Source organism: Sander vitreus, chromosome 2 (genome assembly GCF_031162955.1).
Source record: "Sander vitreus isolate 19-12246 chromosome 2, sanVit1, whole genome shotgun sequence".
Taxonomy (NCBI): Eukaryota; Metazoa; Chordata; class Actinopteri; order Perciformes; family Percidae; genus Sander; species Sander vitreus.
The window spans coordinates 19,686,121-19,701,733 of record NC_135856.1 but is presented as its reverse complement, the minus strand read 5'-3'; the positions used below and the strand labels follow the sequence as shown (position 1 = coordinate 19,701,733).

General features: G+C 40.4%; 1 protein-coding gene and 1 pseudogene across 1 annotated transcript; both read right to left on the bottom strand.

Moving 5' to 3' along the window:
* Positions 1-5,080: 5,080 nt before the first annotated feature.
* On the bottom strand, positions 5,081-6,388 carry LOC144529916 (D(1B) dopamine receptor-like). Its single transcript, XM_078269289.1, has one exon. It carries the CDS (start codon positions 6,203-6,205, stop codon positions 5,081-5,083), a length of 1,125 nt encoding a protein of 374 aa, XP_078125415.1. The 5' UTR covers positions 6,206-6,388.
* A 1,263-nt stretch (positions 6,389-7,651) lies between these two features.
* LOC144529910 (glutamine synthetase-like) lies at positions 7,652-9,847 on the bottom strand (annotated as a pseudogene).
* Positions 9,848-15,613: the final 5,766 nt, after the last annotated feature.

The window sequence follows — 15,613 nt, the reverse complement described above, 5'->3', positions numbered from 1 at the left end:
TGCTGTAAAGAAACATATAAATATATTAAAAAATTTGAAAGATGCCATGTGTTATTCTTTACACCAGTGGTTCCCAACCTTTTGGGTCTGAGGTACCCCCACAGCCCTGTCAGATGAACTCACGTACCCCTTCAGCGATTCCCAATGCATTTTTCAAATGTATGACACTATTCATTTAAAAGTGGATATTGTTTCTCATACAATTGAACCATCAGTATTACAGTGGGATTGGTCAGCAATCATACTTCTAGCCTATTAGGTTACTACTACTTAGAATGAAGCTGAATATTTGACAATTTATCCACTAACGTTACTTTTACTGTAAACAACAATTACACCCACTATTAAAATGATATCCAAACACTAATAGATCATGTCAAACAATATTTCTATGAGAAAACTTAATGTCACATTCATACTTGTACATGCAACTTTCTCATCAATCTCCAAAATCTCTTATACTCAAACAGTTTGATATAGATCTCCCATTATAGATAATTACATTACATAATAGAGCTATAATAAATACAATACAGTGGGTTGTAATATTCTTATATTTTAATAATAAAAATATTCTGTATTCTTCCAACAAGTTAGAAAATTATAAGTTTTGTTCCTTGCTGATAACACAGCTAAGCCTCTTTGCCTCATATATTTATGAATACCAAATCAAGTGTGAAATTAAGCTGAACTTTGAGTAGTTTTGATGTAAATGTGAAAATTAAAACCAAAGGCAGTATAATGAAGATGAATTTCAAAAATAGTAGATTTCCATAATTGCTGGACTATTTTCTGAAAGCCTGAAATACATAAGTATATGTGCAAGTGTCATTTCTAGTCAGTAAAGCAACAGAGACAACATTCAGGGACTGTGAAGAAACAGTTCTTACCGTCCTGACTGAAAATTTTCATCAAAAACCGGAACAAAAATTTGTAAATCTTAGCCGTTTCCTCAATAAAACTGGAAATTCACTTGTGATGTAAATTCTGTCCTGGGTTGAAAGACCTCTACTTTGCAGTTGTAACAGGATTTTAATTGACAGACTATGAGGCATAAAATATATATTTGTTATGGTGTGTGACTCTTGTGAGAGCAAAGTTTACAGTTTTAGCCGAGCTGACAGCCAGTTAAACATTAACTACTGTGGATGTTATTTTTACTGTTGCGAAATTTTGGACTCTTCAAAACAACATGCTCGTCTCTTTTGTAATGAAGGAGGTAAAGAATAACTCAGATCTTTTACTTAAGTAAAAATCAGCAATACCACAGTGCAGAAACAGTCCTTACAAGTAGTAGTTAGTTACAAGTAAAAACCCTGCATTCAAAACTTTACTTAAGTAAAAGTACAAAAGTAGTAGCATCAAAATATCCTTGAAGTACAGTATCAAAAGTAAAAGTACTCATTACGCAGCCATTTTTAGAACAATATATATTACTGGATTACATTAATGTGTAATCTAAGCTCTAAGCTAATTTTAATTTCTTTATATACTAGCTGGTGAAAATTGTAGTTAAGTACAGCACTTGCATGAATGTACTTAGTTACTTTCGAACCACTGGAATGTCCTCGTTTGACTAATCATAATGTGATTTTTATTTCTCAGCTTTTTGTGTTTTTGTATTAAATTCAAATTGTCTTTTTTACAACTTAGCGATTCTGATTTGCACTGGATTTCACTTTCCTCTTAAATGTATCAGGACATTTTTGTGACCAGTAAGACACAAACCATGACTTCTATTTTTTCTCTCTGTGTGTCTCTCTCTGATCTATTTTTAGAGGTCAGACGGACACTGTAAGAGGCGTTCACTAATAATTCAACTGCTTTACACATACACATCCACATAACCTCTATAGCTGTATACTTTATAAGTGAAATATATAATTAACTTGATTTAACTAAATGGACTAGGGTTAGGAACCGGAGCGTCGTGGTTCAAGTCCCCATACGGACCAAAGGGTGGAGTGTGGACTGGTAGCTGGAGATGTGCCAGTTCCACTCCATGTGTGTGTATTTCTGTGTGTAGTTTGTTCTAAGAGTGACAATAAAAAGTATTAAATAAAAGTGGAATATTTTAAGAAGAAAACTCATATTATAGCATGTTTAAAAGTCATAGTAGGTGTGTTGAAAAAAGTCATCTAAAAGTAATGGTATAGTATATGGAATAACGTGATAAAAAGTCACAGAACATGCAAACTCCACAAAAAAGGCCCAGCCCGGTCTGGGAATCGAACCTGGGTGAGAGTCTGCAGTGCCCACTTTCTGGTGCTAGCCATCATACCACCAAATAACTCATAAACAACAAACAACAAAAAAGTAATAAAAAACAAATAAAAAGTAATGAAAAAGTCATGGTATAGTATGTCAAAAAAGAGATAAAAACTCATAGTATAGTGTGGTGAAAAAAGTGATAGTATAGTATGTCGAAAAGAACCATAAAAAAGTGATAGCATAGTATGTCAAAAACGTGATGAAAAAGTCATAGTATAGCATGACGAAAAAAGTCATTAAAAAGTCAAATAGAATGCCAGAAAAAGTCTGGTCAAGAAAAAAGTAATGAAAAATTCATGGTATATGTGGCCGGGTTGGTTCAGTGGGTAGAGTTGGCGCACATATACTGAGAGGTTTATGCCTCGACATAGAGGTCCAGAGTTTGAATCCGATCTGCAATGATTTCCTAGGTCAGAGTCTGCAGTGCCTACTTGCTGATCCAATTTCCCCAAAGAGACTGAATGGAATTATAAGGTATTTTGGACAGAAAGACTTTGCAAGCTGGATCAGAGGAGAAAAGACAAGTCAAAGCTAATCCACCATTCAATATTTATGCATATTATAATGGGAAGTGTTCAAAAACTCTTCATACGGTATGCTGAGGCTTTAGACCAGTAGTTACATTACCTTTGCTGGATGTCACCGGAAATACACAAATCGATTAACAGCTCCTTCTGAAACTCTATCTTTCTGTCCTGCCTGCAGCCTCAATGACTAATTTAACTCTCACATGTTCAAGGTGGGCGGCTGTGGCCCATTAAAAGTTCCCCCTGACGAACACAACCTACTTCGAGGTCCTTTTCGTGTGACATGAGAATGAAACGAAGGAAGAATAAAAACGAGGACAGCCATTAGTCAGTCATTATTAACAGATGTAATCACGTTATCATTCCTCAGAAAAAGACCCCATTCACTACACTTCAGGCAGGCCTGTAATGACTTTTCTCACTCAGTAACCTGTATGCAACGACTGCAAAGGGAGACACATTTTTAAAAATGTATTTGACCTATGTTTTATTAATCCTCTTTGGTATGGTGACTATTCTTACATTAGTTAGAGAAGCCTACAGCTGATGGATGTCCTATGTAGGTTACATGCCCATTACACAGCGAATAGCAAAAGTCTGCACACGCTTCACCTCTGCAAACAGTTATACAGCATCCTGTACCATCTCTGTGTTTTCTCACTCCTGCATAATCCGAATAAACACAAATATGTTATCACTGGTGCCTAATAGAGACAATACGTGTGATAACTGCATACATTTTCAGTGAAATTGGAAATGAAGACTATCAGTTATTGCACTGATCCATAAGATGTGGTGTACTTTAAAGGAATATTTTGACATTTTTGGGAAACACAATTATTACTCTTTCTTGCAGTTAGATAAGAAAATCCATACCGCTTATGTCTGAGAGTGGTATCAATATTCTCATCTAACTCTCAGTAATAAAGTGAGTGTGTGTGTGTGTGGGGGGGGGGATCCTGTAATTTAATCACAACCACCAACATATTTGCTTAGGATGGGATCTTGTTGGCTCCATTAAGGTTTGTACCTCCTTGAGGCTGTAACACCCGCTTTCATATTTAACACTAACAAGGGTGTCTCATTAAACAAAAATGAACAGATGTTAATCTGCAGAGAGTTCATCATGGAGAACAGTTGTCACTGTAAAAAGCTTCTGTATTCTCACTGGTCAGGGCATCTTTCACAGGAACAACCTTTACAAATTATTCATGTTTGCTTCTTCCAGGGGATAGAAAGGGGAAACAGAGTGCACAGTGCATCCATACAAGATGCACAGCTGACAGGTGCTAATGTGAGTTAGTTACATAATCCCATTTTTAGAGATTCAGAGAAATCCTGACCTGTCTCTCCATGATGGCGAAAGGCCTTGAATGGAACCCAACAATACCCATCCTCTGTTAAATATATGTCAGTGTTTTCACAGTAAAATGGGTGAGATATTTGACTTTTTTGTGGTAACCATTCATCTGAAAATACTTTTGAAATGTGTCATATTACTTCACCATTTGATTTTTAGGTGTTTTATCATCCATGTACAAGATCAATTCTAATCTAAAACTAAATGAATGAGGGGAGAGATGATCACACCTATCCCAATTTGATTCAAGACTTTGAACTAATCAAATGTCTGCCTTACTGTTTTGTTTTGGCATGTATAGCTGTTTTTTAGAAAAGGACTCAAATAAGTGCCACGGCGAAAAAAGGAAATTACTTATTTCTTTTTCTTTTTAAATCGATTTAACTGCAGAAAAAAATATTGTAAATCCCAGTCACCTCTTCTATTTTATGTAATCTTGCTGATAGGCCTCATTTTATACCCAGATCTGGACCTGTCTATATGTTTCTTGCTACTGGAAAAAGAGAAGTAGTCCTTTCAATGAATTTTTCCAAAAAATGCAATACATTACTAAGCTACTAGACTACAAAGTCTTTGTTGGTTAAACATCATGTGAACAAAAATGATCTATGCAGTATGTAGCCCACACACCATTAAAAAAAGTACAGCTCCAACACAATTATTCCCAGAGATGTACCATGCTCATGAAAACACAGTTTTTCTGTTATTTTGTTATTTTGTCATCATCAGATCTCCTAAGGTGGAACATCTTTGTCTACATGCAGCTGTTTTTTGTACACATAGATGTTAAAGAACTGGGAGTAAATTCACTGTGCTTAAATGCTTTCCCGCCCCTGTACTATAGGCCTACTGGGGTCGGATTGTACTATCCACTATCCACCTTCTTTGCATATTTTTCCAGGTCCTTTGCAAATTGTGTCACTTATATTGGTATCTGCGTCAGTCTGTCTTTGTCGTTACTTTCCTCAGTGTCCGTGACCTGCTCCAATGAAGTCGCTCTGTGATAAAACACAGTTACCGTTGTGTTCCCGCTGTCCTCGCTTCCCCTGGTATTCATGGCACAGGAGACGTCCTGTTTCAGTGGGCTCTCCTGCTTTAGGTTTCCGGCCTCGTTGCTCGCCATCACCGTCTCCACCGCTGCGCTCACCACTGCGCAGCAGCCTCGTCCGCGGCAGCGCAACAAGCGCAGGAAGGCGTCTCTGAAGTCCGTGTTAAACGCATAGATGACCGGGTTGAGGGACGAATTGCTCCAGCCGATCCACACAAAGACATCAAAGGTTTTTTCGCTGACGCAGTATGGCCCCCTCTGGTCATCTGGTCCGGTACAGAAGGGCAGAGCGCAGTTCAGGACAAAGAATGGCAACCAGCAGCAGACAAAAACACCCATAATGATGCTCAGAGTTTTGAGGACTTTCGTCTCTTTTCTGATGGAGACTCTGAGCTCCCGGTGTGACTGATTGGAGCGCTGAGAATCAGGATGAAGATTGATATGAGGCTGATGTGAGTTGGCACCGATTTTCGTGAACCGGTGAGGACAAAGTTCAGGTACGTTGGAGCGGCAACTCTGCGCGTGCTCCGCCGCCCGCTCCAGAGAGGATATCATCCGGATCTGCATCTGGGCTATCCGGTAGATGCGAGTGTATGTGACAATCATGATAGCCACGGGGATGTAGAAACTGATGAGGGACGAGGAGATGGCGTATGTGCGGCTCAGGCTGGAGTCACAGTTCCCATCAACACCGAGAAGCGTCAAATCCTCCCCATGTGGATCACCCATCTCCGCACGGTGCCAGTTCAGCTGCACGGGGACGAAAGAGATGACAAGGGAGACTGCCCAGGTCACACCGATCATAACAGAGGCCACCTTCTTGTTCATACTCCTCTCATAGAGGAAAGGGCTGGAGATGGCCCAGTATCGGTCCACACTAATGAGGCACAGGTTGAGAATGGAGGCCGTGGAGCACATGATGTCGCATGCCAGCCAGGTCTTACAGAACCCTCCAAACGGCCAGTAACCAGCCACCTCAGCCACAGCTTTCCACGGCATCACCAGCACGGCGACCAGGAGGTCCGACAGAGCCAGGGACACGATGAAGATGTTGGTGACTTTGGCGCGCAGGTGCCGGAAGCGATAAACTGCTGCGCACACCGTGAAGTTGCCAAAAAGCGTCCAAATGATAAGCAGCGCCAGGACGCAGCCCGTTAAAGCTCGGTGCGCCGGTAACTCCTCCCGGCTGCCGGCTCCGAGCAGCGCAAAGCCGGTTGTGTTATTCATTGCCTCTTCCAGTGCTCGGCCATTTGTCAAACTAAAAGGACAAGAAATCCAAACAAACAAAAGCAATAGTAGAGAGCGCGCGTTTATCTCCAGTCGGACTGATCTGTGTTGCTGCTCCGTGCGCAGAGCAGATTTACTGGGGACCACATGCAGCACCAGCTGGTACTCACTGCTGACAACACAGCTCAGTGACGCGCAGCGCAGAGATAAGTTTGACATCTGAGCAAAGACAAACATGTCAAGCAATTTTAAATTATTTCTATGTTAATTTGCTTTCATTCACCATTACTTTTTAATATTCCAGTGTCTTTGTCCTATTTCTCCTTCCCACTCAATGTAGCTACCATTAGAGGTTCTATTGGAATAAAGGACTGAGCTGCGTAAATACGCGCTGTTAACAGGGCGACATCAGACTACAGTAATGAATCATTTTTATTTATACAGCACCCTTCATAACAAAGATACAGAATGCTTTACATTTCAGCACTGTGACTAAATAAAATCAGGCAAATACTGAGATAAGAAAGAATACAAATACACGTCAATACTGTAGAAACTGATTTATTTAAGGAGTAAATAAATAAAACGGATATTAGAACTGAAGAAGAACCACTGAACTGAATCTGTTTATATATTTATCTAAAATTAACTAAATATAAATGTCACATGGATGTAGTTGAGAAAAGAGGAGCTAAAAGGGCTAATTTAACAAATGAGAAGTCATCCAAGATGATGTTGTCCATCACGCCTCACTTCCCTTCCGCTGACTCTCTACCATTCACCTGGTACATTGGACTTATTGTGAACAATAGATATTCTTAGATGTCTACTTTTTTAATAGGCATTATTTTATTTGACTCATTTCACTAGACCCATTCCCTGAACTTATTACCTATGATAAACCTGTTGTCGCATTATAAACTGCTTGCCATAGTATTTTGTATTTCAACTTTTGTAATTGCTATTTTTCCATGAATTACTCCATTCCTACTAAGTCCATGTATTCTTTGAGCCAGTTATATACTGTAACAGTCTGTTTTCCATTAAGGAACTGTGTTTGCTTTACATTTCCATTTTCAAGTTTCCTGGTGAAAAAGTGTACAAATAAACTTGACTAGCCCTAGCATGTTTCTGCAGGACAAAGCAGGCCTGATGTCAGCTTAATTTATAATTTACCTTTAATGTTTCACACCATTCATGCAACACACATCTTTGGACTTGCACATGAGTCAGATTAATTTAAAATTTCACAAAGGCACATGAGTTGGCAATACATTATTGCACATCATCATCTCCCACAGGAGTTTCCAGCAGACAGGTTTCAACCAAAGCTCTCATCACAGTGTAAGGGTCACAGTTGGCAGCAGGACGTCTGTCCTCAAAGTATCCGCAGCCCATCCGACTGACATGGCCAGGGATGCGAACACTAACAGAATGAGAGGCTATTGCTGTAGAGAAGTCATTGTAACTGGAGGTAGAGAGTTGACTGGTGAGGCGACTCATGTTATCAGCGCCATCGTGTGCATCGTAAACACGGAGGTGCTGACAGTGATGCTTGCTCAGCCTTTTGATTGCATCTTTAATGTACCTGCAAATTCACAAAGAACATATTTTATCTTTGCATTTTAAATGCCTATTTGCTGTCCACTGGGAGCACAGGATACGTTTATTTTGGTTATTGGGCGTGTCACTCAGTGGTCTAAGCTTACTGAAGTCCCCCTGGGCTCCTCATCTCCTTGGTGCTGAAGTTGGTGTGACAGCTTGCTGTACCAATGTTGCACTTGATGGGATTAGGATCCAAGGAGGCAACAACTCCAAAGTCTTCACAGACACGGTGCAAAATGTAGCGGGCCATCCACAGATCATCCCCCATTTCAATCCCCTCACATGGGCCGACCTGGAACTCCCACTAATGAGACAAAAACACACATCACATTTATAAGTGTCATGTGTAAAAGATTGTATGTGACCTTGAAGTAATGTATTTATTTGGCAGATACCATGTAGATTTATAGGAAATATGGGGGGAGACAGAGATAGGGAAAATCAAACCAGGGACGTTGCACTTATATGGTACTGTAAGTATCTTTACTGCTAGACAAACATACATTCAATGAAGTAATGTTTTACTGTGTCATATGAAACTGACTATTAGTCTATATATATATATATATATATTACTACTACTACTATATTTATATATATATTTATATATATATAAAATACTGATTAGTGCAGCTTTCAACTTGATACGGTTCAGTATCATTTCCCTCAGTAACAGAGTTTAACCTCATCTCAACTCACATGTACAAGCTACAATTTTACTATTCTATTAGCAAATTTGGTGATCAAATAGTTCAAAACCAGTCAGACAAGATGTTCATACCTGGGAGGCTAATGCTTCTGCATTTGTGCCACAGATCCTTACACCAGCATACAGACAGGCTTTATAGTGACAGTTACAAATGTCTCTCCCAAACACTTTGTCAATGCCCACAGCACAATATGCTTAGAATAAAACCACACACAAAAACATTTGGTGAGAAAACAGTTACAATTAAAATCACTATAAGAATTTGAACTGTTCCTGCAATTATTACATACTACATTTCAAACTTTAAAAAATTAATTGCACATTTCTTTATAATACTTTCAATATACAGTATGTTTTTGTAGTTCAATCCGATATTCAAATATCTATTTTTAATCACACCTATTGCTGGGCATCCCTGAGGAGGCCAACCAAAGGGCTGTCCATCCAAACCAAACAGTGTGTACTCCTGTCTGTTGAAATTCTCTTACTGCCTGCATGACTTTAGCACATTGTGAACGCTGATTACTTCCTGTGTGGAAAAAGTAAAAAAAAATTTTTTTTAAATCAGTAGGTGCAGTACATCTAAACTATGGGCCTCTTAGGGACCTCTGTATATATTGTACATGTAGCTGACACTGTTGAGTTCTATGTTACCTTTGGGCACACAGTTGCTATCAACCACTTCACACAGCACCAGTTTATTGGGGTCAAGAATGAAAGGATCTCGAAACATTTTCACCGGGACCAAAGTGACTTCGATTAAAGTCCCACAATCAAACCAGACCGCAGTCCATTCTGCAATATCTGAAACAGCAACACATCAGGCACAATATCCATGGATTGTGAAAGACATCAATAATGCTAACTAAAGCCCTTTAGTCTACAAAGACCATACATGACAGTCAGTGTCCATTCTTTTAGTCTACTGTACCTCTGAGTCCTGTTGGTTCTTTGTTCAGAGTCCTGGTTTTACATTGTAGCTTTTCTCCTGCTTCATCAATCCAAATGTACGTCACCTGGCACTCTGCACCACTGGCAAGAGACAGATAGTGCTTCCTGACTGTCTTTTAAAGACTGAGGCTTTCGGACAGGACAGACATGACGATTTTCTCCAGATTCAAAGAATTGAAGCTCAGTGTAAATTCAAACCAGACTTCTAAACTTCATCCACCTCTCTCTCTTTCTAAAATTGATCAGCTGTTTCGAGGCGTTCACTTTTCAGTTAAACCAACCAGAATTGGCCATGAATTTCACGAGCCAATCACAGCATGACATCCCTGCTTTCATTCTGTTCTTCTCTCTGCTGCTGTCAGTTGTCATTTTAGGCAAAGTGTGCAACCCTCCTCCTCCTCCCCTTCCACCTCCAGTTATCGTCACCCATGGCACCCGTCTCCTCCTTCGGTCTGGTCTTCGGGCTCCTTCACCACCACCACCAGTGTCTAGACTCCATCGGAGGGATATGCCTTGGCTTGGCTTCTCTACCCCTTTAAAGCAATGGAGTCTAATCTCCAAAGACTGTGTATATTTCATATTATGTATATGTACAAATAAACCTTTGCATATTTGGAACAAAGTCTCTCCTGATTTAAATACTTCTCTTTGAATGTAGCACTCCTGCTCACTGACAATATATGTCCCTAATGCAGTTTGGTTAAAATATGTTTGAATATATTCAAAAGAGTTAAATATTCAAATGCATTTAGGGGTAATTTATTATGTAATGTATGTATAATGATGATTCAGAGAATTATCACCCAAATCTGCAGCTCCCCTCAACTTTAAAGAGCTTTTAGCAAGTTTAAGCTCATTGTTAAGCTGTCCTGTCCACATCTTCACTGTTTTAGTTTACTCTCACCGCTCTTCATAGTGTTGTTTTCAGCAGCAGCAGGCAGCTGTCTGCAACACCAAACAACAGACAGACATAGTTAGCAACTAACTGGAGAACATAGTGGAGTATTTAGCAGCTAATGAGTCAGATATTTCCCTTCAGAAGTTGGTATAGACCACATACAGAGGTAACAGAGAGTCTATATTGGACATTCATTTGCCAGATGACCAGAAAAATAATGTTGCTCCCTATCTGCTAGATGTGTAAATAAGCAACTGATTGACATATTGGGAAATGCTTTTATCCGCTTTCTTGCCGAGATGAGAATATTGACACCAATCTCATGTCTGCACAGTCAGATCTGTTAGCTTATCAGCACCTCTAAACAGCAAAAATTAACACATTATGTCATCTGTTTGATCCGTACAAAAAGCGAGTGAACGACATGTTGTGGTTAAGCCAAGGTAACTTCCTCTTCCTCTTTCTTGTCATCATGGGTATCTGTTTCCCCCTGCTACGCTAACCAGCTGCTAGCTGTGGTAGCTTCATATTTACAGTACAGACATCTAGTCTTAATCTTCTCATCCAACTCTCAGCAAGAAAGCAAATAAGTGTGTTTCCCAAAATGTCAAACTAAACTAAAGTTTTGTTTCACCTAAGGCAGTATATTGTAATAGTATAGCTTTGCCTCTCATCTACCTGCTACCTTTAGGCAGTATTGTTTCGACAACATACCGCCATGACAGTGCACTCTAAATGTAATACTCCCTGTCACTGCCCGATGTGAGTCGAGTGCAGATGTGAGTTGCGCGTGCGTCACTTTGTGACAGACGCAGATCTGTTTTGCTGTTAGCCACAGAATAATGAGATAGGTACAATCAAACAATCATAGATAGCTAAAACGTTTTTGAAATGATTTCCATCTTCTGTTATTGTTTGTAATGAGAAAAGTTTATTATTTCATGGATTTCACAATGCAACCGGATCCGGATCCCTTGGCGTTATGCCGTAAACCGTTTAAATCTGAGCATGCGCAACTCACATCTGCACTCGACTCACATCGGGTAGTGACCCCCCCTCTTCCCACAGCTTTCACTCGCTCACTCGCTCACTCACTCACTCTCTCACTCACTCACTCACATGTGCATATCAACACACACTCAAAGACACAGACTGCTGTGGATAAAAGCAGACTTTTCGGCCGGGAACACAACCAGATGGCACAGCTGAATTTGAGCATGGGTGAGGACACTAAAATAGCACTCAAGCAATATTTGATCTTTATTAATGGCAACAGGGTTTTGTTTGAATACAGATTTAGATGATGGTAACAGAGACAGACAGTCCAAAGCAAATAGGAGGACAGGGAGTTTATAATCAGATTATCTCCATCATTTTTAAGAGTTTGTATTATTTTTGTGCATTTTCTGATTTAGGACACACTGGAATTAAATCCATGTTGTTGAAATTAAATTGCTTTCATATTTATTTCCTTTCTTTTCCTAACTGGGAGTTAATAGTTGAATCTAGTAATAATAATAATAATAATAATAATAATAATTCAAAAGTCACAACATATTGTACCTTTTATATTCCTGAATAATAGATAGTTAGTAGTAGTATGGTCATACACATATGCATGAAAATTAATGTATTTGTCCTGTACAATAATTGATCCATTTTAGAAATCTTCATGTTGTTACTGTATACAGCAGGGAGCTGCAACACTCTCTAAAGCTACGTTCAACCCCACCAGTCCCATTTCTTGCACATATCCGGACACAGTCTTCACTGTGCTGTGTTTTTCTGCAGACGTCTTCTTGATTGTCTCGTTGCAAGGCTCTGAACACTTCTCGTCGCACTGCTTTTTCAAGGCAGACATTTCTTTGTCACACTTTTCTCTCTCCCTCTGCAGGCTCTCCTTCAGCTGTCTCTTGAGGGTTTCTTCACTCGCTTTTTGTTTATCAACTTTAATTCTGATGAGTTTTAGCTCCTGCTGGAGGGCCAGGATTCTCCTTTTCTCCACTCTCTGATTCTCCATCTGAATGTCCATTTCTCTCTGGCTCTCCTCCGTCTTGCGTTTGAGCAGGTCCTCTATTTGCTTTTTCCTGTCCTCCTCCTTCCTGCTCTGCTCCTCCAAGCTCTGGCTGAGTTTATCCAGCTCTTTCTGCAAAGCGTCTCTCTTCATTTCCTCCCTCTGCCTGATGGCCTGCTCTTTCTGTATTTGCTGAAGTTCCCTCTCTCTCTCCTTCTTTTCATTTTCCACTCTATCCTTTTGGATCTTCTGCTCCATTGCTCTTCTCATTTTCTCCTCCTGCTCCTCCTGCTCCTCCAGCATTTTAATAACCTGGTCAAGCTTTTCTTGAAGAGCTTCCCTCTTCTCTTCCTCGTCTTTACGTATATGCATCACTTTTACCATCTCTTGTATCTGCCTCTCCTTCTCCTTCTTATCATTCTCCTCCATACATCGTCTAAAGGCCTCCTCCCGTTCTCTTGCCAGCTTCTCCTCCTTCTTCTTCTCCAGCACCTGTTTTTTCTTCAGCTCCTCCATATCCAACTGGCTTTTTTCCTGAACCATCTGTAGCTTTTTTTCATACAACTCTTTTATTGCTGCCTCCTGCTTCTTTTTTAACAGCTGCTCCTTCTCATTCAGCAGCCTCCATTCCTCTTGCAGCTCCTGAGCCAGATCCTCCTCTGCTTTCTCGAGCATCTTGCTGCCATAGAACGCTGCTCCATTTTCCTGCATCATGCTGTCCACTAAGGCAAGCAGCTCGGACACCTGGCTCTTGTTCTTGTAGCTCTGGTTGTTGAAGACACAGTACCTGCCCCCACATCCGGCCACCAGCTCGACCAGATCCTTGCACTCGTCTATCAGACAATCCTTCACGGATGTCCCTTCTTCAAGAAGGTCTCCATGGGTAAAAACCACCACAGAGAAACTCAAAGCATGGGAACCCATTGCTTGTTTGATCTGCCGCACCGCCTCCTTCTCCTCCCGAGTGCACCTCCCAATCTGAATAACAAGGAGGAACACATGGGGCCCAGGGTACAGGAGGCTAACACTCCTCCTCAACTCCTTCTGCACCTCCTGTGGAGTCTGATGACTGTCCTGAATCCCCGGAGTGTCCAGGAGTGTCAGATGTCGCCCACGAAATTCTCCAGCAACCCTGCGACAACGCTGGGTGACAGAGGAGCTGCTAACCTTTGAGTCGAAGACCTTACGGCCCAAGATGGAGTTGCCGGTGGAGCTTTTTCCGCTGCCAGTCTTCCCCAGCAAAACCATTCTGATCTCAGTGGAGGAGAAAGACATCTTCCTGCCTGAAGAGACAAAAAAGGAGCAAGGTTATGTTCAAGAGAAAGGCAGAAAGAAAGAATAGGTTACATTCATAAGAAATAAACACAAATCCCAACTGACCTGCGCAGCCAATAGAAGACAGTTGCTTGCTAATGGATGACATGCTGTTTCTGGGCACTCTCCCCGATAAAGTGAGAACAGAAGAGAACAGCGCATCGCTATATAGATCCCAACATTGTGGGTGTGTCTGGCCCTATGACACGTAAAACCCCTCTGAACTCTAACCATCACTATCACCGTGTTTCTAATCAGTCTGAAGAACATGTGAGACAATAGTCTGTCTCTGTACATCAGCATATCTTATCTCTAAGTATACACACTGCAGCAAGAGGCCATCCAGCTTCCAGCAGAGGCAAAGATCTGGAAAGCAGACTGACGTACTGTACATGAGGGGCAGTTTGATCAAAGTCCAACAAGACTCATTTGATTGTTGGGTCTCTTTATCTTAAAAGTGACTAGTTGTTGTTTAGGAACCACCAGGGACCAATAAACTAGGCACTCTTCCGGCAGTGTCACACAGACCAGACAAACTGTCTGATCATACAACAAGACTGAAAGTCTACAGTCATGCTAGCAGCTCTGTGAAGCTGTACTTTGGCACAGCGGTGTTTTGAGCCAAATGCTATTGTCAACATGCTAACATGCTGACAAGCACTAAGCAGGTATAACGTTCACCATCTTAGTTCAGCGTGTTAGCATGCTAACATTTGTTAATTAGCATTAAACACAAAGTACAGCTAAGGCTAATGATTGTGATCTGTGATTTTCTGATTTTAGAATGCTCTTGGAAGATTTGTGTTAAATGTTATTGTCTTTGTCCTGCAATAAGTCTTTGTCATGTGTTAAATGTCCACCAAGGACCATGTTGGAAATAAGTGTTCACGCTTTAACATGTTATCCTTTGGATTATGTTGTCTGTAAAATCCTAAATAAATCAAATCAAATAAAAAAATAATGGGAATGGTATTAGTTTGGCAGGGCACAAACCAAAGTATTGGAAATGTTGACCTGATGATGGCACTAGAGGAAAGGTCCAAGGAGCACCAAAGTTATTACACAACTTATTTAGGGGGACATGAAAGTGTGTACAAAATTCCATGGCAATCCATCTAATAGTTGTTGAGATATTTCAGTCTGGACCGAAGTGGTGGACCAATAGCCCATTGCACTGGCAATAACATGTGTGGTGTTAGTACTACAGCAGATGCTCAACACTTAAACTGTGAGTTGACAGAAGCCTATACAGTGTGTTTTTGTTTATGCAATCCACTAGACAGAGACAGATGTCAGTCTGTGTGATGCTATCTATCAGACAAGTTATTGATTGTTTCCATGAGACTTAAACCAGTCTGGTGTCAGTTATTTGTGCCACAGACACAAGAGCAATACCATTACAGTTTTTCTTGATTGCTTTGACACAGCAGTCAACTCAAACTCCACATTTTTCAAAACACACAGGCCGAAACAGTGGCACTCATGGTCAAAATGACACATTTTGTTTGCAAAAGGCTCTAACCGTGCCAAAACATTTAAAAGAAAAAGAAAGAAAATTTTGCCTTCAAACAACAATTTTGCCTTCAAACAACACAACTTACAAACAAGTGTATGAGCTCTTCCAATCAACCATTAAACAGTGGGCAACAAAATACAAAATACAGCACCATTGCTTGTCACTGTAGCCTA

Excerpts from the sequence above, each read along its gene's own strand:
- LOC144529916 (XM_078269289.1), bottom strand. The coding sequence starts at position 6,205 with ATGCCGTGGAAAGCTGTGGCTGAGGTGGCTGGTTACTGGCCGTTTGGA.